This window comes from Arabidopsis thaliana, chromosome 5, assembly GCF_000001735.4.
Source record: "Arabidopsis thaliana chromosome 5, partial sequence".
Lineage (NCBI taxonomy): Eukaryota > Viridiplantae > Streptophyta > Magnoliopsida > Brassicales > Brassicaceae > Arabidopsis > Arabidopsis thaliana.
Window position 1 is genome coordinate 8,715,779 of NC_003076.8, and position 14,450 is coordinate 8,730,228.

The following is a 14,450-nucleotide window of genomic DNA, read 5'->3' on the forward strand; positions in this document are numbered from 1 at the left end:
AAATTCATAAAAACAGTGAGATTAACTTGCAAAAGTTGAAACGACTTATCCAAAAGTGAGAGCTTTTCGAAGATGCACATTTGGTAAATCAACAAGAAAAGGGAAGTCTATGATTAGCGTGATGATGCCTCATAATCTTTATCTAATGAGTGGTGTCGTCGACGACGTTGATCCATCTATAGAGCATAAAGGTCAACTTAGTTTCCTTAACAATGAAGTCGATATATCTCATATTTTCCACTATGAGGATTTAATTTTATGCATCTTGGAAGACGTTATTACGACTATTTTTTGGAATCCCTATTTGGCGTCTAGTTTTACAGATGATAGATATGTATAAGCGTTTTTATCTTGTGTTAAAGAAGAGAAGATTGCAGCTTTATTTCAGCACCATGATAAATATGATACTGAGTTTTGAGATACGGATTACAACTAAGATTGAGGTCAAGATGGTGTCGTGGAGCAAGTTCTTGAGAATGGATACAGGATCTAAGATAGGTTTTCCATATAGTTTCTTCATTGATGAAGAGAAGAAAGTCTTCATGTGTTCTTGATTAATTAGTCAACGTACTTGCACCCGAGTTGTTTCGGATGCTTTTCAAGGAAAACAAATTTAGTCAAGAGACAGGGATTATAGATATGTGACATCTTGTAAGAGAAGTTGAAGAGTGGATTAGCTCTCTCTACACCGAGGGAAATCTTTTTTTTTTTTCACTGAAAATTTGCCTTTCATTTCAATTCCACTGAGAGATTACAAAAAGTTTAATCAGTGGACTTTCCACTTACAAAGCTTTGGCAAACTGAAATTGAAAAAACATTACTGAAAGTAAAGTAGAACCAAACTGAAACATTACATCAAAAGGAATTTAGAGAGAGTATGTCATAACCAAAAGCCATACTCAACTAAGCAGACTTCTTCAAACTTGAAGCTGTGTTGCTTCTAGGCCTGCAAACTTTCCCAAAAAATGACAGAAACTGATCGATTGGTTAGCGTTTTTTTGGAGGTTTCAGAATCCCTCCAGCGCGTTGAACATGATCAAAGTGAGATGGAGGCAACATTCTTTCTGTAGGTCTTCTTGGTTCTCTGTTTTCATTTTGTCTTGAGGATTGACCAGTTTCAAAGCACCTTCGATGGTCTGTGAAATGAGTAGTTCTTCTTGGCAGAATATTGTTTGAACCAGATGATAAGTCTTGTCTGGAGGTGCTTGAGTCTCCTGTAAACCTGTAATTCACATTTGTAGCTGTTGCAAGATGTGGATAAGCAGCTACAAATTCAGAGTGATTCATTGGAGGAGGATCAACTCTTGGAGGTGGAGTCATGGGTACTGGAAATGAACTTTCAGTCATTTGAGACTGGGAATTCATTGATGATCTTTGAACACTATCACAGAATAGGGCTCTTTCTCTTGCGATGCTGAGTGGACGTTGACGATAAGGACAGTAAGCTCGATTGTGAGTGAACCTGAAACAGCTACTGCAGAGTCTTCGGAGACGTTCGTATTGGAACCTTATGGTTGCAGTTTCACCAGAATCGAAGATGATTCTTTGAAAAAACCTCAGTCTGTCTGTTATTCCAAAACGAACTCTAACTCTAATAAAAGCAATCTGAGGAGAGGTAGCCTCATGAAAGTCTAGTGAAATGATCTCTCCTAGATCTTGAGCTATCTCCAAAACCGTCTCTTCAGAAACATAAGGTAAGGGAATACCTCTAATCTGCACCCAGAGATCAATGGTAGTGACAAGGTTGTGAGCTGGAGCCACCTGCCATCGAGTTGCTGCCACAAACCAATTGTTGAAAAGCCACGGTTCCCTTCTTTGCACCATCATCAGATCAATTTCATTTGCAAAAAGGAACTGGACATACGTTGCATCAAGAACTCTTCCATGCACCTGAGTCGTTAGTCCCCATGATCTTGGAAGTGCTACCACGACAGAGTTAAGATTTTGAACTCTTGGGTTCAGAGGTCTCGCTATCAGACTTAAGTTATTTGAAGCTTCAACCATCACATAAGCTTCATGGGGAATGAAAAGGGCTGGATCCTCTTGTCCTAATTCTAGATTTTGTATCTCATCCCACAACTCATCTGCCATAGTGATAAGAGAGAAGAAAACTAGGAACTAAAGGGATGGGAAATAGACTAACTAAGGAGAGCAGGAAAGATATATAAAGACTCAGAGAAATAACAGAACCGACTAAAATAATATTAAACTAACAAAATATTAAAAAGAACTCTCGCCTAATTTGGATACTAAGAGATGATAGGACTTAACATAACCGACTTCTATATATAAGACAAGAAAAAAGAAATTCCCAATCCCTATCACCCCCATAATTGAACCACTAACCTCCTTATTAGCTATTCTAACCAACGACCACGTTTATTTAGCCATGATCCTGAGTCAAACATCTGTCACTAATTATGAACTCTGAATAGCTAAGTCATTAGCTTTTTTGATGCGTCATTTCTGAGACAGCCAGACTTCCTTTCCAAAAGGGAACTTAGAAGCTAATGGATCATGCTAAATATTTCTAATATCTTACCCTTCCTTACTCTGAAGTAAACGTGTGGAGATGTAGAATAAGACATTTTTCAACTCAAACTAATCAACAAATCAACACTCTGATGTTGACTATCTGACAAGAAGTCCTTCGTATGAACTAGACTTACTCTTTAGACCCTCAGCACAAAATTCTCCTATAAAGGAGACAAACATCGACTCCTCTGATGAATTAATTCAGAGTCAAAAAGATAATGTAGCCATTGGGGAGGTCCTTTAGCAACATAACTCTGTCATCTCAATCCTGTTATCACGCTTTTTGCTATCTCATTAGCTCCCGTGTTACACTGTCTTAATTCCATTGCCATATACCAATGCGGTTTATCCAAAGTGAGATCTAGCAATGCATCCAAATGTCCTCTCAAAGCTGGCCACTCTCCTGGTTTATTCATTGCTTTGATAATATCATGAGAAGAAGCTCCAAAAGTAACTCTATCAACATGTAGTTTATCCATACTCTCTAAAGCCCATTCCCACCTTTTCAGTTTAGCTTCAAAGTTAGAATGTACCTGAGAATAAGATCGCCTACTGTGTAAAAGCACCTCTCCTGTATCATTTCTAACTACCCATGAAACACCAGCTAATTGAGTTTTACTTGACCACGCCACACCAATGTTGCATTTCAATTCATTCCAAGGCGGAGGAATCCATTTCATTTCTTTCTTTGTGTCTTCAGACTGAGTCTTTGGATCTTGAGAAGATAACCAATGATTACAATCCTCAAATGCTTTCAGTACTATGCTATTAGAGATAGACACATCACCTTCAAAAAGACTTTTATTTCTATTTTTCCATAGAGTCCATATGATCCAAGGACTAGCATATCGCATGAGTCTTAATATACTTTGATTCTTACAGTTATGAAGCACATGGTTCATATTAGTAAAAATCGAATTTCCAAATCCAGAAGGTGGTGACTGCATCAAGGATAGAGCCCATACCTGACGGGCCAAAGAGCATTGAAACAAGACATGGTTTATTGTCTCATTCTCCTCAGGACAAATAGAACATCCATCATTGATTCGAATTCCTCGTGTCCTTAATCTTTCTTCCACCGCGACAGCACCTTTAACTGCTTTCCATAAGAAAATTTTGATTTTTGGTGCTGTGTATAGACTCCAAATACCTTGGAAAATAGGATTGACAGAAGGTTGTTCCTGTGCTTTGTGAAACATCTCCTTATGATTCTGGCTACTGCTCAAATCATATCCTGATTTAACTGTGTATAAACCATGATTTGTACCTGACCAGCAATAAGCATCCTCTTTTGAAAGCATCGGTCGTTGATTAAGAATTAATTGAGCATCTTTCCATGGAAATAAGTCTCTGAGCATGTTCAAATTCCAGTTCTTTGAAACTGGATCAATTAGTTGACTGACCTTTAAAGTAATATCCACCATCACCTGAACACTCTCAGGTCTTCTCGTTTTACCCTCAAAAACCCAATTGTCTATCCAAACCAATGTTTTTTCTCCATTTCCTATGACCTTTTTCAGACCTTTTCTCAATAATTCTCGACCATAAAGGATACTCTGCCAAGCATATGAAGGACGTGTGCCTTTTGTTGCAGATAGGAACTCTGAATTCAGATAATATCTGCTTTTGAAGATCTGAGAAAGAAGGCTGTCTTTATCACTAAGCAGTCTCCACGCTTGTTTAGCTAACAGAGCTTGATTAAAACACTGAAGATCTTTAAATCCAAAGCCTCCCAGAACTTTTGGTAGCATACCAACCATTGAGTCTAGATAAAAGTTTTTCTTTAAGAAAGCCAAACAAAATCTGTTTTGAGCCACTGAAACATTCTGGTAGTCCTAGATATTTGCCAGTTCCTCCTTCCACATGAATTCCAGATCTATGCATAATCCAATCTTTTGTTTCTGCTTCAATCTTGTTTCCAAAGGTGACCGAAGATTTTTCCACATTGATCATTTGTCCTGAAATATGCCCATATTGAGATAAACAATGCATAATCTGAGAGCATTCCTCTTGACTTGCTTTACAGATGATCAAAGTATCATCCGCAAATAATAGATGATTCACTGAAGGACCTGCATCATTAAATCGAATTCCAGTAATTTTTCCACATCGTTCAGCTTGGTTTAAGATATGAGTAAGAGCTTCAGTACAGATGACAAACAAAAAAGGTGATAACGGATCTCCCTGTCTTATACCTCTTTGTGGTAAGAAATGATCGTAAGGTTGACCATTAATCAGTACTGAATAAGAAACAGAAGAGACACATCCCATTATCCAACCTATCCATTGGTTGCAGAACCCCAAGGCCCTTAAAATACCTTTTAAAAAAGGTCATTCTACTCTATCATAAGCCTTAGACATGTCTGTTTTGAACACCATAAAATCTCTGGAAATCTTATCATTGGTTCTTAAATTATGAATTATCTCATGAGCCAGGAGAATATTATCAGAGGCTAACCTCTCAGCTACAAAAGCAGATTGAGTTGGTGAAACTATGGCTGGCAGATGTTTCTTCAGTCTAGCTGATAAGATTTTGGAGACTATCTTGTAAAGAACCGAGCATAAGCTGATAGGTCTTATGTCACTCATTCTTTCTGGATTTGAGATTTTTGGAATTAAACATAAATGAGTGTGATTCCAATCTTCAGGGAGGATGCCTGTTTCAAAGAAACCCATAATGTCTGCAATAATTTGATTCTTAATTAAATACCAATGAGTCTGGAAAAAAAGTCGCCGTGAAGCCATCAGGACCTGGTGAACTTTCAGCATTAATGGAAAAGACAGCATTATAGATTTCTTGTTCTGTAATTTTCTGAGTGAGATCATGATTCATATCTTGTGTAACTTTCGTTTGAAAACCTTCCAAGACTGAATCCATATTTGCAGGATAAGAAGAGGTGAACAGATCCTCAAAAAACTGTTCTGCTATTTTTCCTTTTTCCTTATTGAGAGTGTGCTCAATACCATTTTCATCCACCAGAAAACTCAAGCAGTTTTTAATTCTATTAGCTTTTACAGAGGCCTGAAAAAACTTAGAATTCTTATCCCCACCAGCCATCCATTTATCCCTACTTTTCAATCTCCAGAAAGATTCCTCCTCTCTAAAGGCAATACCCAACTGATTTTGAATAACAGAAATCTTGTTCCAACACGGAAATTGGTAACTCTTTTCTTCATCCAATTCAAACCTTAATCTCTTAATTCGATTCTCAGCATTATAATCCTTCCCTTTTTTCCAATGACTAATAGATTTCCTACAGTCAACCAGTCGATGCATAGAAGAAGAATTATGAGAAGAAATATTACCTATCCATGCTTTGTGAATAACGTCTTGGTATTGAGGGTCTTCAGCAAATCTTTTATCAAATCTAAAAGTTCCTCGGAAAAGCTCCTGATCATTGACAAATTTCACCAAAACCGGTCTGTGATCTGATCCAAGCTTCTCCAAAAACCATTGATGTGAATTAGGAAACAAAGAAAACCACTGTGAATTTCCAAAACAGCGATCTAATTTACATTGAATCCATTCTCCATTTCTTTTCCCTCCCCAAGTGAAACTATTCCCAGTTCTGCCCAGTTCATGCATATCACAGGTTGATAACATATTCTTGAAGTCCTGAAAGGAGGATTCTACTCTAGATGGGCCACCTATCTTCTCCTTATTAGACAAGATATCATTAAAATCCCCTATCAGACTCCAAGCTGCCATTCGATTCACACCAATGTTACTGATTTTATCCAGAAGCAAGTGTCTGAGATTCTGCCTTGGATTACCATAAACACAAGAGATAAACCATCTCTTACATCCTTGAGATATTTCCAAATCCAGCAAATTTTTGTCTTCATAAAGAAACTCTATATGAAGATGTTGTTTCCAAAATATTGATAATCCACCACTCTTTCCTTCCGGTTCAATAGTATGAAAGTAATCATAACCCAACCACCTAAAAACTTTCAAAATAAACAGGTCAGAATTCATGGTCTCCATGAGGAACAAGATGTCAGGGAAATATTCCTTTTTCATTTCTCTCAAGTGCCGAATTGTCCAAGGGTTCCTCAGTCCTTGGCAATTCCAACTAAGGATGCCTTATTGATACTGCGGTGGTTCTTGAGGAACCACCGTAATGAGAGACTTTACTGTACTATCAGATCTTTCCGAGTCTGCAATTTTCTTATTCCTTTTGATAGCAGAAGCAAACTCAATATTAAGACTAACCTCTTTCTCTTTTATACCAGCGAAAGAATCTTGCCTCTTGTGAACTAAAGGAGCTTTTCTTTTTCTTGGATTCTTCTGCTTAATACTTAATCCAGATGAACCAGACTCATTAAACCCAAAGAGGAATCCTTTAGATGTAGGATAGTCCAGATTACCAGAAGGATGACTAGATCTTTTTGGATCACCAGTCTCATGGTTTGGAATATCATTTACCTCCGGCAATATTGAATATTCTTGGTGAGTGGAGATAGACGATAACTTTGTAGGAACAATCATCTCTCCTGGTTTCAGTAAGCATTTCTTTCCAAAAAGAAAACCTGAGTCTACACTCCTATGATCTTCCTCTGAATCTCTAGTGTTTCCTACAGTAGCAAAGGGGCAAACACTTTTCTCATGAGTGAGACGTTGACAAAGGAAACATCTTTTCCGAATCCTTTCAAAATCAAAAGACACTGATATCATTTCACCCGATGGGAGCAGAACTTCCTTAAAGTTACGCAAAGGATTTCGAACATCAAGGAGCACCTGAACCCTAATATAGTCTTGTGCTTGAGATTTTTCCAAATCTAGTTCCACAGTCATCACTTTCCCAACACAACCTACGATTTCTTTGATAGTATCTTCTGTGTAGTAGTTTATCGGGATATTTCTGAGTCGAATCCAAACTGGAAGAAACAAGAGTGAATCAACAGAAGGTTTTTCCACCCAACGCTCCATCAAGACACATCACTCATCCTGAGTCCATACTCCAGTTTTTAAGATTTCAATTAAATCATCTTCTGATTTGAAAAAGAATTGAAATCTCTCTTGGGATAAAGCAACACCTCTTACCCTTGAATACAATCTCCAAATTCTAGGCATGTCTAATATCCAATTAGACATCCTTTGGTGAGACGGATTCAAAAACCTGCCCACTATACTGCAGTTATTTCTTTCAATGGAGCAAAACTGTGCTTGATTAGACAATATCAGAGGGCTATCATCGTTAATTGACATTTCTTTTATCGCTTGATCTAAATCCATGGTCATCTCCACTACTAGAAGAAGAAAGTACTTTCCTGATACAAAAACTTGATGAAACAGCTATGCCGACAGAAAACGGGGATATCTTCGGTTCTTGGCTCCTCTCAATTATCAAAGGAATGATGTTGAGGGAGAAGTTCTTATGCCCAAAGCAAACGGGACGGCTTAATTAACGGCAAGGGAGAAGTTCTTCAATAGAGCTACTATGAAAGAGAAGAGAGAAAACCTCTTGTTTTTTACCGAGGGAAATCTAAACAAGTCAAAATTTGAATAAGACTAAAGTATTAATTGCTTCTGTCCCACTTAATTCTCCCACATCTTCACACGTACTAATATATTATACATATATATCAACTAAATAAAAATATCACAAATAAAGAACTAAAACAAATAAAAACGAACTTTAATAAAATCCCATATCTTGTTTCTCTCTCTCTCTCAAAGTTAGTATCTCAGTACCTTTACGCTTTGTTTGTCTCTATCTTCTTCCTGATATTCAGAGAATGGTTTCATCAGATGATTGGACGAAGTGTGCGATGAGAGATGGAGAAGTGGTGGCAGAGCTTTTGGTGAAGCTTAAAGAAGCCAAAGTAATCAAGAATCCGATTGTAACAGCGCTCCGGTGGGGAATCCAACAGCCAAGGTCTCGGTGTCCAAGAAAAGAATCTGAATCTAGATGTAGTCCAAGTACACCACTATCTTGGAGTGGTGGTTGTGGTGGTTCTTCTTCTTCTCCATCTGGTTATGTCGATGGTTACGAAGCTACTAGTCGTCAAATCAGTGCCGTTGGATCTAGATCCAAGGTTTGTTCGTGTCTCTCTTCTCTGTTTTGGATTCATCATAATCTTACCTAGACATGTGTCTTTACTCGTTGATCTCTGACCTAATTCTTGATTTGAATCTTGGAAAACAAGATTCTCTCAGTTTTACAATATACCATATGATTCAAGATTTGAGCCAACTTTTATAAATGTTCCTCTGCTACAAGATTCCATATGTCCTTTGTTTTTTTTTTTTGCTTTCGAGAAGCTCATTGACCAAAACCAAAAGCATCATCCTTCGAGTAAAAAAAAAAAGAGGCACCGAGTGTTTTAAGTTTTAACTAGATAGGGTCATTATGGTCATTTTAAAGCGGCCGTGTCCGACGTCGTCGTTTTAGTATTTTTGTTCGTTTATGATTTTGAGTGGTACCAAGTGGATGGTTTGTTGAATAAAGAAGAGATTGATTTGAGTGATTACATTATATGTAGCTGGTGTTGATTTTTGTAAGGTATGTATAAGCATTTGAAATAAGCAGAGGAATATGATTAGTTTTGGGTTATATATTGTAGTTTAAGGATAAGTTTGTGTGAAGTTTTGTTAGGTTATCAACCTCAAAGACGCGTTGTTTAATGTTTTTATGGTTACATGGGACCATTTTCTCAACATTGAATTTGTGTGTGTGGGGACTTTCTTCTACTTCTGTTTCTTGTGACTCAACTTTATTATTCCTCATTTGATTGAATGTTCTTGTTGATATCGACAATTCTTTTCAGGATTAACTTGAATTGCTAAACTTTTGATTGTGTTTTTTAATAAGCAGAACATTTCATCACTTAGATCACCATTCAGCGAGCGAGGCATCGAGAATAATAACTTGAAGAGAATGAAGGTGAGCACACACATATTTTCTACTTTACTCTCTTTCTCTAATTGTTGTTGACTTGGTGATTATACTAAAGAACTAAACCCTTTGGTTGGTTCTTTTATTTCAGATGAATCATATTCAGAATTTGGCAAAGGATGAGAATTGCAAGACAGATGGCAATTTCTTGCTACCAGATTTGAATATAGTGCCATGTGACGAAAATAGTGACCACTATACGTCTTTAGGTGTGGAAACAACACTATATGGGATAAGGATTATAAGGTGAAAGAAGCTCACTTAATCCATGAGAAAGTGGTTTTGAGAATGTTTAAGCTGATCTGATCATCTTTGACTCGGCTTTTTAAAAGGGTTCGCGCCACGCATGAGCTCGAAAAGACAAAGAGTATAAATTCCTCAAGGAAGTTTCCTTTGTGTGGTGGTTCTATATATGAAGATCATCAGCAAATGTGTAAGATAGATAAAACAAAGAGAAGAATATAATTTCTGGTTGTTTCTTTGTAGCAATAACAAAAACAGATATTTTGTATTGATTGTCTATATTTGCACAAGTGGTAAAATGTCCCTTTTCAGCAAGAAAACAAAACAGTTGAACACAAAACCTAAAATGTCTCTTTCAACCACATTATCCATTTGTAAAAAACTTAGAAAGTTAGGGGATTCAATATACACAATATATGAGTCCCACTTGATTTAGCCTTGAAATTGAAACGAATAAAAACCCAAATATATGTCCAAATCGGCTCAATAAGATTTTTTCCCACCCACAAAAGAAGCCTATTGGCTATGGGCCTTAGGGCTGAGACAATCTTTTTTTAACTTTCCAAATTCTTATGTTAATACCAAAAATGGCATTGGTTTTAGCCGAAGCATAAACTCAATCGTGAGAAAAGGATTAGGAACGAAAATCAGGATTAATACATGAGCAAATTTGAACTCTTATGTGTCAATAAGAGAACGTAATGGTTTTTAGTACTTTTTCTTTAGGTGGTTTACATGTTACCATGCATGTAGAGATGTATCATCATACTTAAGTGGTGCATTTACAGATGAACCATCTACTGCATATGCCGACGACCCAAATTCAAGAGTTGCTACCTAATCCCAACGCACCATTATTACAGCGTAATCTAGTTTGATTCATCATAATCTTGATTAGTTATATGATTTCATCGTTAAAAATTCATTCTGGTGAAATTTAAACCCACACGTATAGTTCATTTAGAAATTTTCTTACAGCATCTATCCAATTTAGAATCTTGAATATTGACGATATAAAAAATGGATCATGAATATTTATGGTATGATGTACATAATTTTAGCCGTATTAAAATATGCTTAGTTTCTCTATAAGCATATGTTTTATATCCATACAAGGTTATGGACTTATGGGCCACATTCTCATAAAAGTTTAGTTGAGATGGTAATATCTTATTCTAGGCCAAGCCCGATGAGTTTGATATTTTGGATCCTACATCTGCGGAATAAAACCTGTAATGAAAAACGTCTTTATGGATATCAAAACTATGCTTAATTAATATTATGCTTTCAAATCCTAAATGAGAAAAGAAGAACCAGCTGGAATCGTTCAAGAATTGATTATTGCTTATCGTCTTTTCGATATTGGGTGGAGAAAGATGGCCTAAGATACTCAAATGTGTCGAATTCATAACCAAAAGTGAGCAAGCAATGTGGGTGTGGTATGGCCAAACGCAGAAGAATTGAGAATGAAAGAAGAGGAGAGTGGAAGAGTGGTCCATAAAAAAGAATTGAATTGAAAATGATATAACTTACTTCTCTTTGCTTTTCTCTATTTTGGGTGGTCCACTTTTCATGGAGAACAGTCTAATTTAGGAGTTTTAACTTTGAGGAGCATACTATATGTCTTATTCCTCTTGACTTTTATATACTACTTTAACTCATTCTTTTTACATTCATCAACATTACATGTTTCTGTGAGTTCTACTAGTTAGAAAATTTTATGATCAAAATACAGTTTTTGTTCCTCTTTCTGTCTTTGTTATTTTTACTGATTACTTACTATGAAAGGTAATTAATTTTAATTGAATTTAATGTTGGATTATTACATGATTTATGTGCTATATGTCTCATTAAAAGTCTATTGTAGATTCGGTTTAATTTGCTCGGACTGGAAATCTTTTACCATAGCCGGCCAAGAAGATTAGTAGGCCCCAAACTGGACTTTTTTTTGGTTCACAATATATATTTTATACAAATTAATATATACAATGATAAAGTAGAACCATAAATATGTTGCATTTAGCTTTTTGGAAACAACCTAAACATGAAAAAAGTGGAATAAAAATATCAATAATGTTGGGATTTCAAATCAAAATTGTCTGTCTTGGTTCAATGGTTCACAAATTCACATATTTGTTGTGTATTAACTATAACCAATGGGAAAGAAAAATGAAATAAAAAGACTAAATGTAAGCAATAATCTTAAAAAATCTTTATATGGCATGGTTTTTTCCAGTTTTTAACATAACTATTTTATGTTGCAATTTGATCAAATTTGGAAGAAATTTGAGCACTTCAGTCAATTTGAATATATGGGGACCGAGTATTATTGATTAAAAGTAGGGTATGTGTATCCAATATACTTTGAGTTGTTGGATATTAAGATTTTTTTGTGGAAATGTGATGACTTTAAGTACACAATTCGCACATAGATGTATCATACATTAACTACACCTAGAACATAAATTAAAATTGATATTAAAATAATTATGCGTATCAATATTTAATTTTCAAAATGTAAAAGGTAAATTAATACTATTTAACATCTTGATCATGTAGTTAACTTTGACATCATCTTTTTCATTTCAGACCAAATTTTCTCATCCTCTTATTCTAAAACAACACCACGAATAATAAAAATTACATGAATCTGTTAATCATCGTATATATAATCCTAACTAACTTTTGGTTTTTGTTTCTTACCGCTATGACTTTGATATTTTCTATATGGCAAGATAGAAAAAATCCCTTCTGATTATAAGAATAGCTTAAGAAACACTAACTGTGCTAGCAATGGCCAATGCTTGTTAATCAAATAGTTCAATTTTTTAAATGTTTAACTGTTATATGCTCTTTCTCTCTAACTATCACTAAAATTTAGGAAGCCTCCGTCCCAGATAAACTACAAATACAATGGTTCACCTGGATAAACAGAAAAAGAATCAAGATTTCTTATGAACTTTACATGTTCACATGATATATGTGACATATCCAAAATTGGACCCAAAATCTAATCAATTATGATCAATAACGTCTATCGAATTCTTCGAGGTTTGTCATATCACTTGCCATAAGTTTTGTCCATACCCAATAGAAATTTTGTGAACAAAATTTTAGTGATAATAGTTCACCACTTTATCCGGTATACAAGTGGGAAATGATTGCCATTAACTTTTTATCGAAATATTAATATCACAAAAGAAAAAGACTTGATTTGGATAATAGTAGACAGGTTAACCAAATTGAATATTTTCTATTGGTCAAGATAATTTGTTGGGGAAAGGTTGAGTCTTGCTCCCAAATTTAAACATGGTCGGAGAGTAATTATAATTCACGTCTTAAATCTATTACTCTCTCTATTCCTTATTATTTAATTTTCTAGAAAAGAAAATTTATTTCAAAAAAAATAATTTTTTAGGTTTTCTATGCAATATTATTGGTTATTATTGATGGATATCAAATTTTAAGATAAACAATTAAATATCATTGGTTTAGGATTATAAAAAATGTAAATTACAAAACATAATATATTTATAATCAATTTTTAATATGTTTTTTAGTGTTTTTCTAGAAAATCAAGTATCAATGAATAGAGGAAGTATTAATTTATTATCAAACGCATGTTTGGTTTGGGATTTCTTTGATAACAACAAAAACCAAAATACACACTTACTAATTAACGATAAAACTATATAGAAGTGTTTTATATATTTGCATTTAATTCCATTGCAAATAAACTGTTCTTTCTGGTGTTCAATTTCATAATATATTGAGGCGTGTACCTTGTCGGCAATATATATTTGTGTAAGAATGAGATATGTCATGACGTACACTATTTAGCTATGAAGATAGACAAAGTAATGAGACTTGCCTTTGACAAAGTGTATATGACTTTCTGCAAGTACTCTCGTTTAAACCCATCAAATTACATTAATGTTTCTGATTAGTATAGATGATCGACAAGGTTTAATGAATTTTTTTGTCAATTAGCAACATTTCGTTTCCATCTCTACCCCACAAATTTAACTAACCCGTTTGACAAAATCCTTTAGGTACTCCATTGTCGGCAAACTAATTGAAATCTATGAAAACCTGTTTTACCTTATACAAACAAAACTATGAAAATATAGTGAAAAAAGATTATTTTCACGTTTACTTGTTTTCGACCTCATATCTAATTTTCTTATCAAAACAATAATTTGTGGCATTATATTTTGAGCTACACAAAAAAAAATTGTGAAGACAAATTGATGCATTTTTATCGGTTTTAGAATCTTTTGTTTGTGCATTTTTGTCAAACCTAAATGTGATTTTAGTGTCCCTTATAATTTTTTTTTCTTCAAGTAATTTCAGATTCTAAGAGAAATGTGAGTCTCATTTAGTTATAATAAAATGGGAATGCATTTTCTAAATATAATTTTACACAATTTCAAATTTTTTCTACTCCTCAAAAACTGTCTATCCTACAATATAAACTTAACAAAGTGTTTATATATAGTAACAACAACAACAACAACAACAACAACAACAACAAAAAAAAAGAACAAACAAAGTTTGTGTATATATATGCAACACATCCTACTTAGTATTTTACTGTTGCATAGTAAGTAAAACAGTAGTGTGTCATAAAAAGCATAGATATTATTTCCCGCTTTTTCTTTTTAAATTATTCTCGTAAGTCGTAACTAAAATATTATACTATACTATAGTATAATTTAGGAACCGAATATATATCTTCCAAAGTTTGTTTATTTTTCGTTATGGCTTGAC

General features: G+C 34.7%; 3 protein-coding genes, 1 long non-coding RNA gene and 1 pseudogene across 6 annotated transcripts; 2 read left to right on the plus strand and 3 right to left on the minus strand.

The window, feature by feature from the left end:
• Positions 1-401: 401 nt before the first annotated feature.
• AT5G25195 (F-box/associated interaction domain protein) lies at positions 402-645 on the plus strand (the record flags this gene model as incomplete). Its single annotated transcript, NM_001343912.1, has 2 exons — positions 402-498; positions 563-645. The coding sequence occupies 2 exons, from the start codon at positions 402-404 to the stop codon at positions 643-645; spliced, it is 180 nt and encodes a 59-aa protein (NP_001330472.1).
• A 342-nt stretch (positions 646-987) lies between these two features.
• Positions 988-2,091, minus strand: AT5G25200 (Ta11-like non-LTR retrotransposon; the record flags this gene model as incomplete). The annotated part of the gene is made up of 1 exon (NM_122429.1): positions 988-2,091. One exon carries the CDS (start codon positions 2,089-2,091, stop codon positions 988-990), a length of 1,104 nt encoding a protein of 367 aa, NP_197902.1.
• A 701-nt stretch (positions 2,092-2,792) lies between these two features.
• On the minus strand, positions 2,793-7,774 carry AT5G25205 (annotated as a pseudogene; the record flags this gene model as incomplete). The annotated part of the gene is made up of 1 exon: positions 2,793-7,774.
• A 359-nt stretch (positions 7,775-8,133) lies between these two features.
• AT5G25210 (uncharacterized protein) lies at positions 8,134-10,039 on the plus strand. 2 transcript variants are annotated; one of them, NM_001343913.1, is made up of 4 exons: positions 8,165-8,577; positions 9,357-9,425; positions 9,529-9,683; positions 9,770-10,011. In NM_001343913.1, exons 1-4 carry the CDS (start codon positions 8,278-8,280, stop codon positions 9,900-9,902), a joined length of 657 nt encoding a protein of 218 aa, NP_001330871.1. In that variant the 5' UTR covers positions 8,165-8,277; the 3' UTR covers positions 9,903-10,011. The 2 variants fall into 2 exon arrangements, with proteins under 2 accessions (NP_568468.1, NP_001330871.1); NM_122430.3 differs by having other exon boundaries at positions 8,134-8,577; positions 9,529-10,039.
• Positions 10,040-10,959: 920 nt separating this feature from the next.
• Positions 10,960-11,297, minus strand: AT5G03935. The gene has a single exon (NR_142718.1). It is a non-coding gene; the product is annotated as an other RNA (long non-coding RNA).
• Positions 11,298-14,450: the final 3,153 nt, after the last annotated feature.

What these genes read in the sequence shown, in the direction of transcription:
- AT5G25210 (NM_001343913.1), top strand. Translation starts at nt 8,278, where the DNA reads ATGGTTTCATCAGATGATTGGACGAAGTGTGCGATGAGAGATGGAGAA. An exon ending in ATAACTTGAAGAGAATGAAG is followed by an intron (nt 9,426 to 9,528) that starts GTGAGCACACAC and finishes CTTTTATTTCAG; the next exon opens with ATGAATCATATTCAGAATTT. An exon ending in TATGGGATAAGGATTATAAG is followed by an intron (nt 9,684 to 9,769) that starts GTGAAAGAAGCT and finishes GCTTTTTAAAAG; the next exon opens with GGTTCGCGCCACGCATGAGC.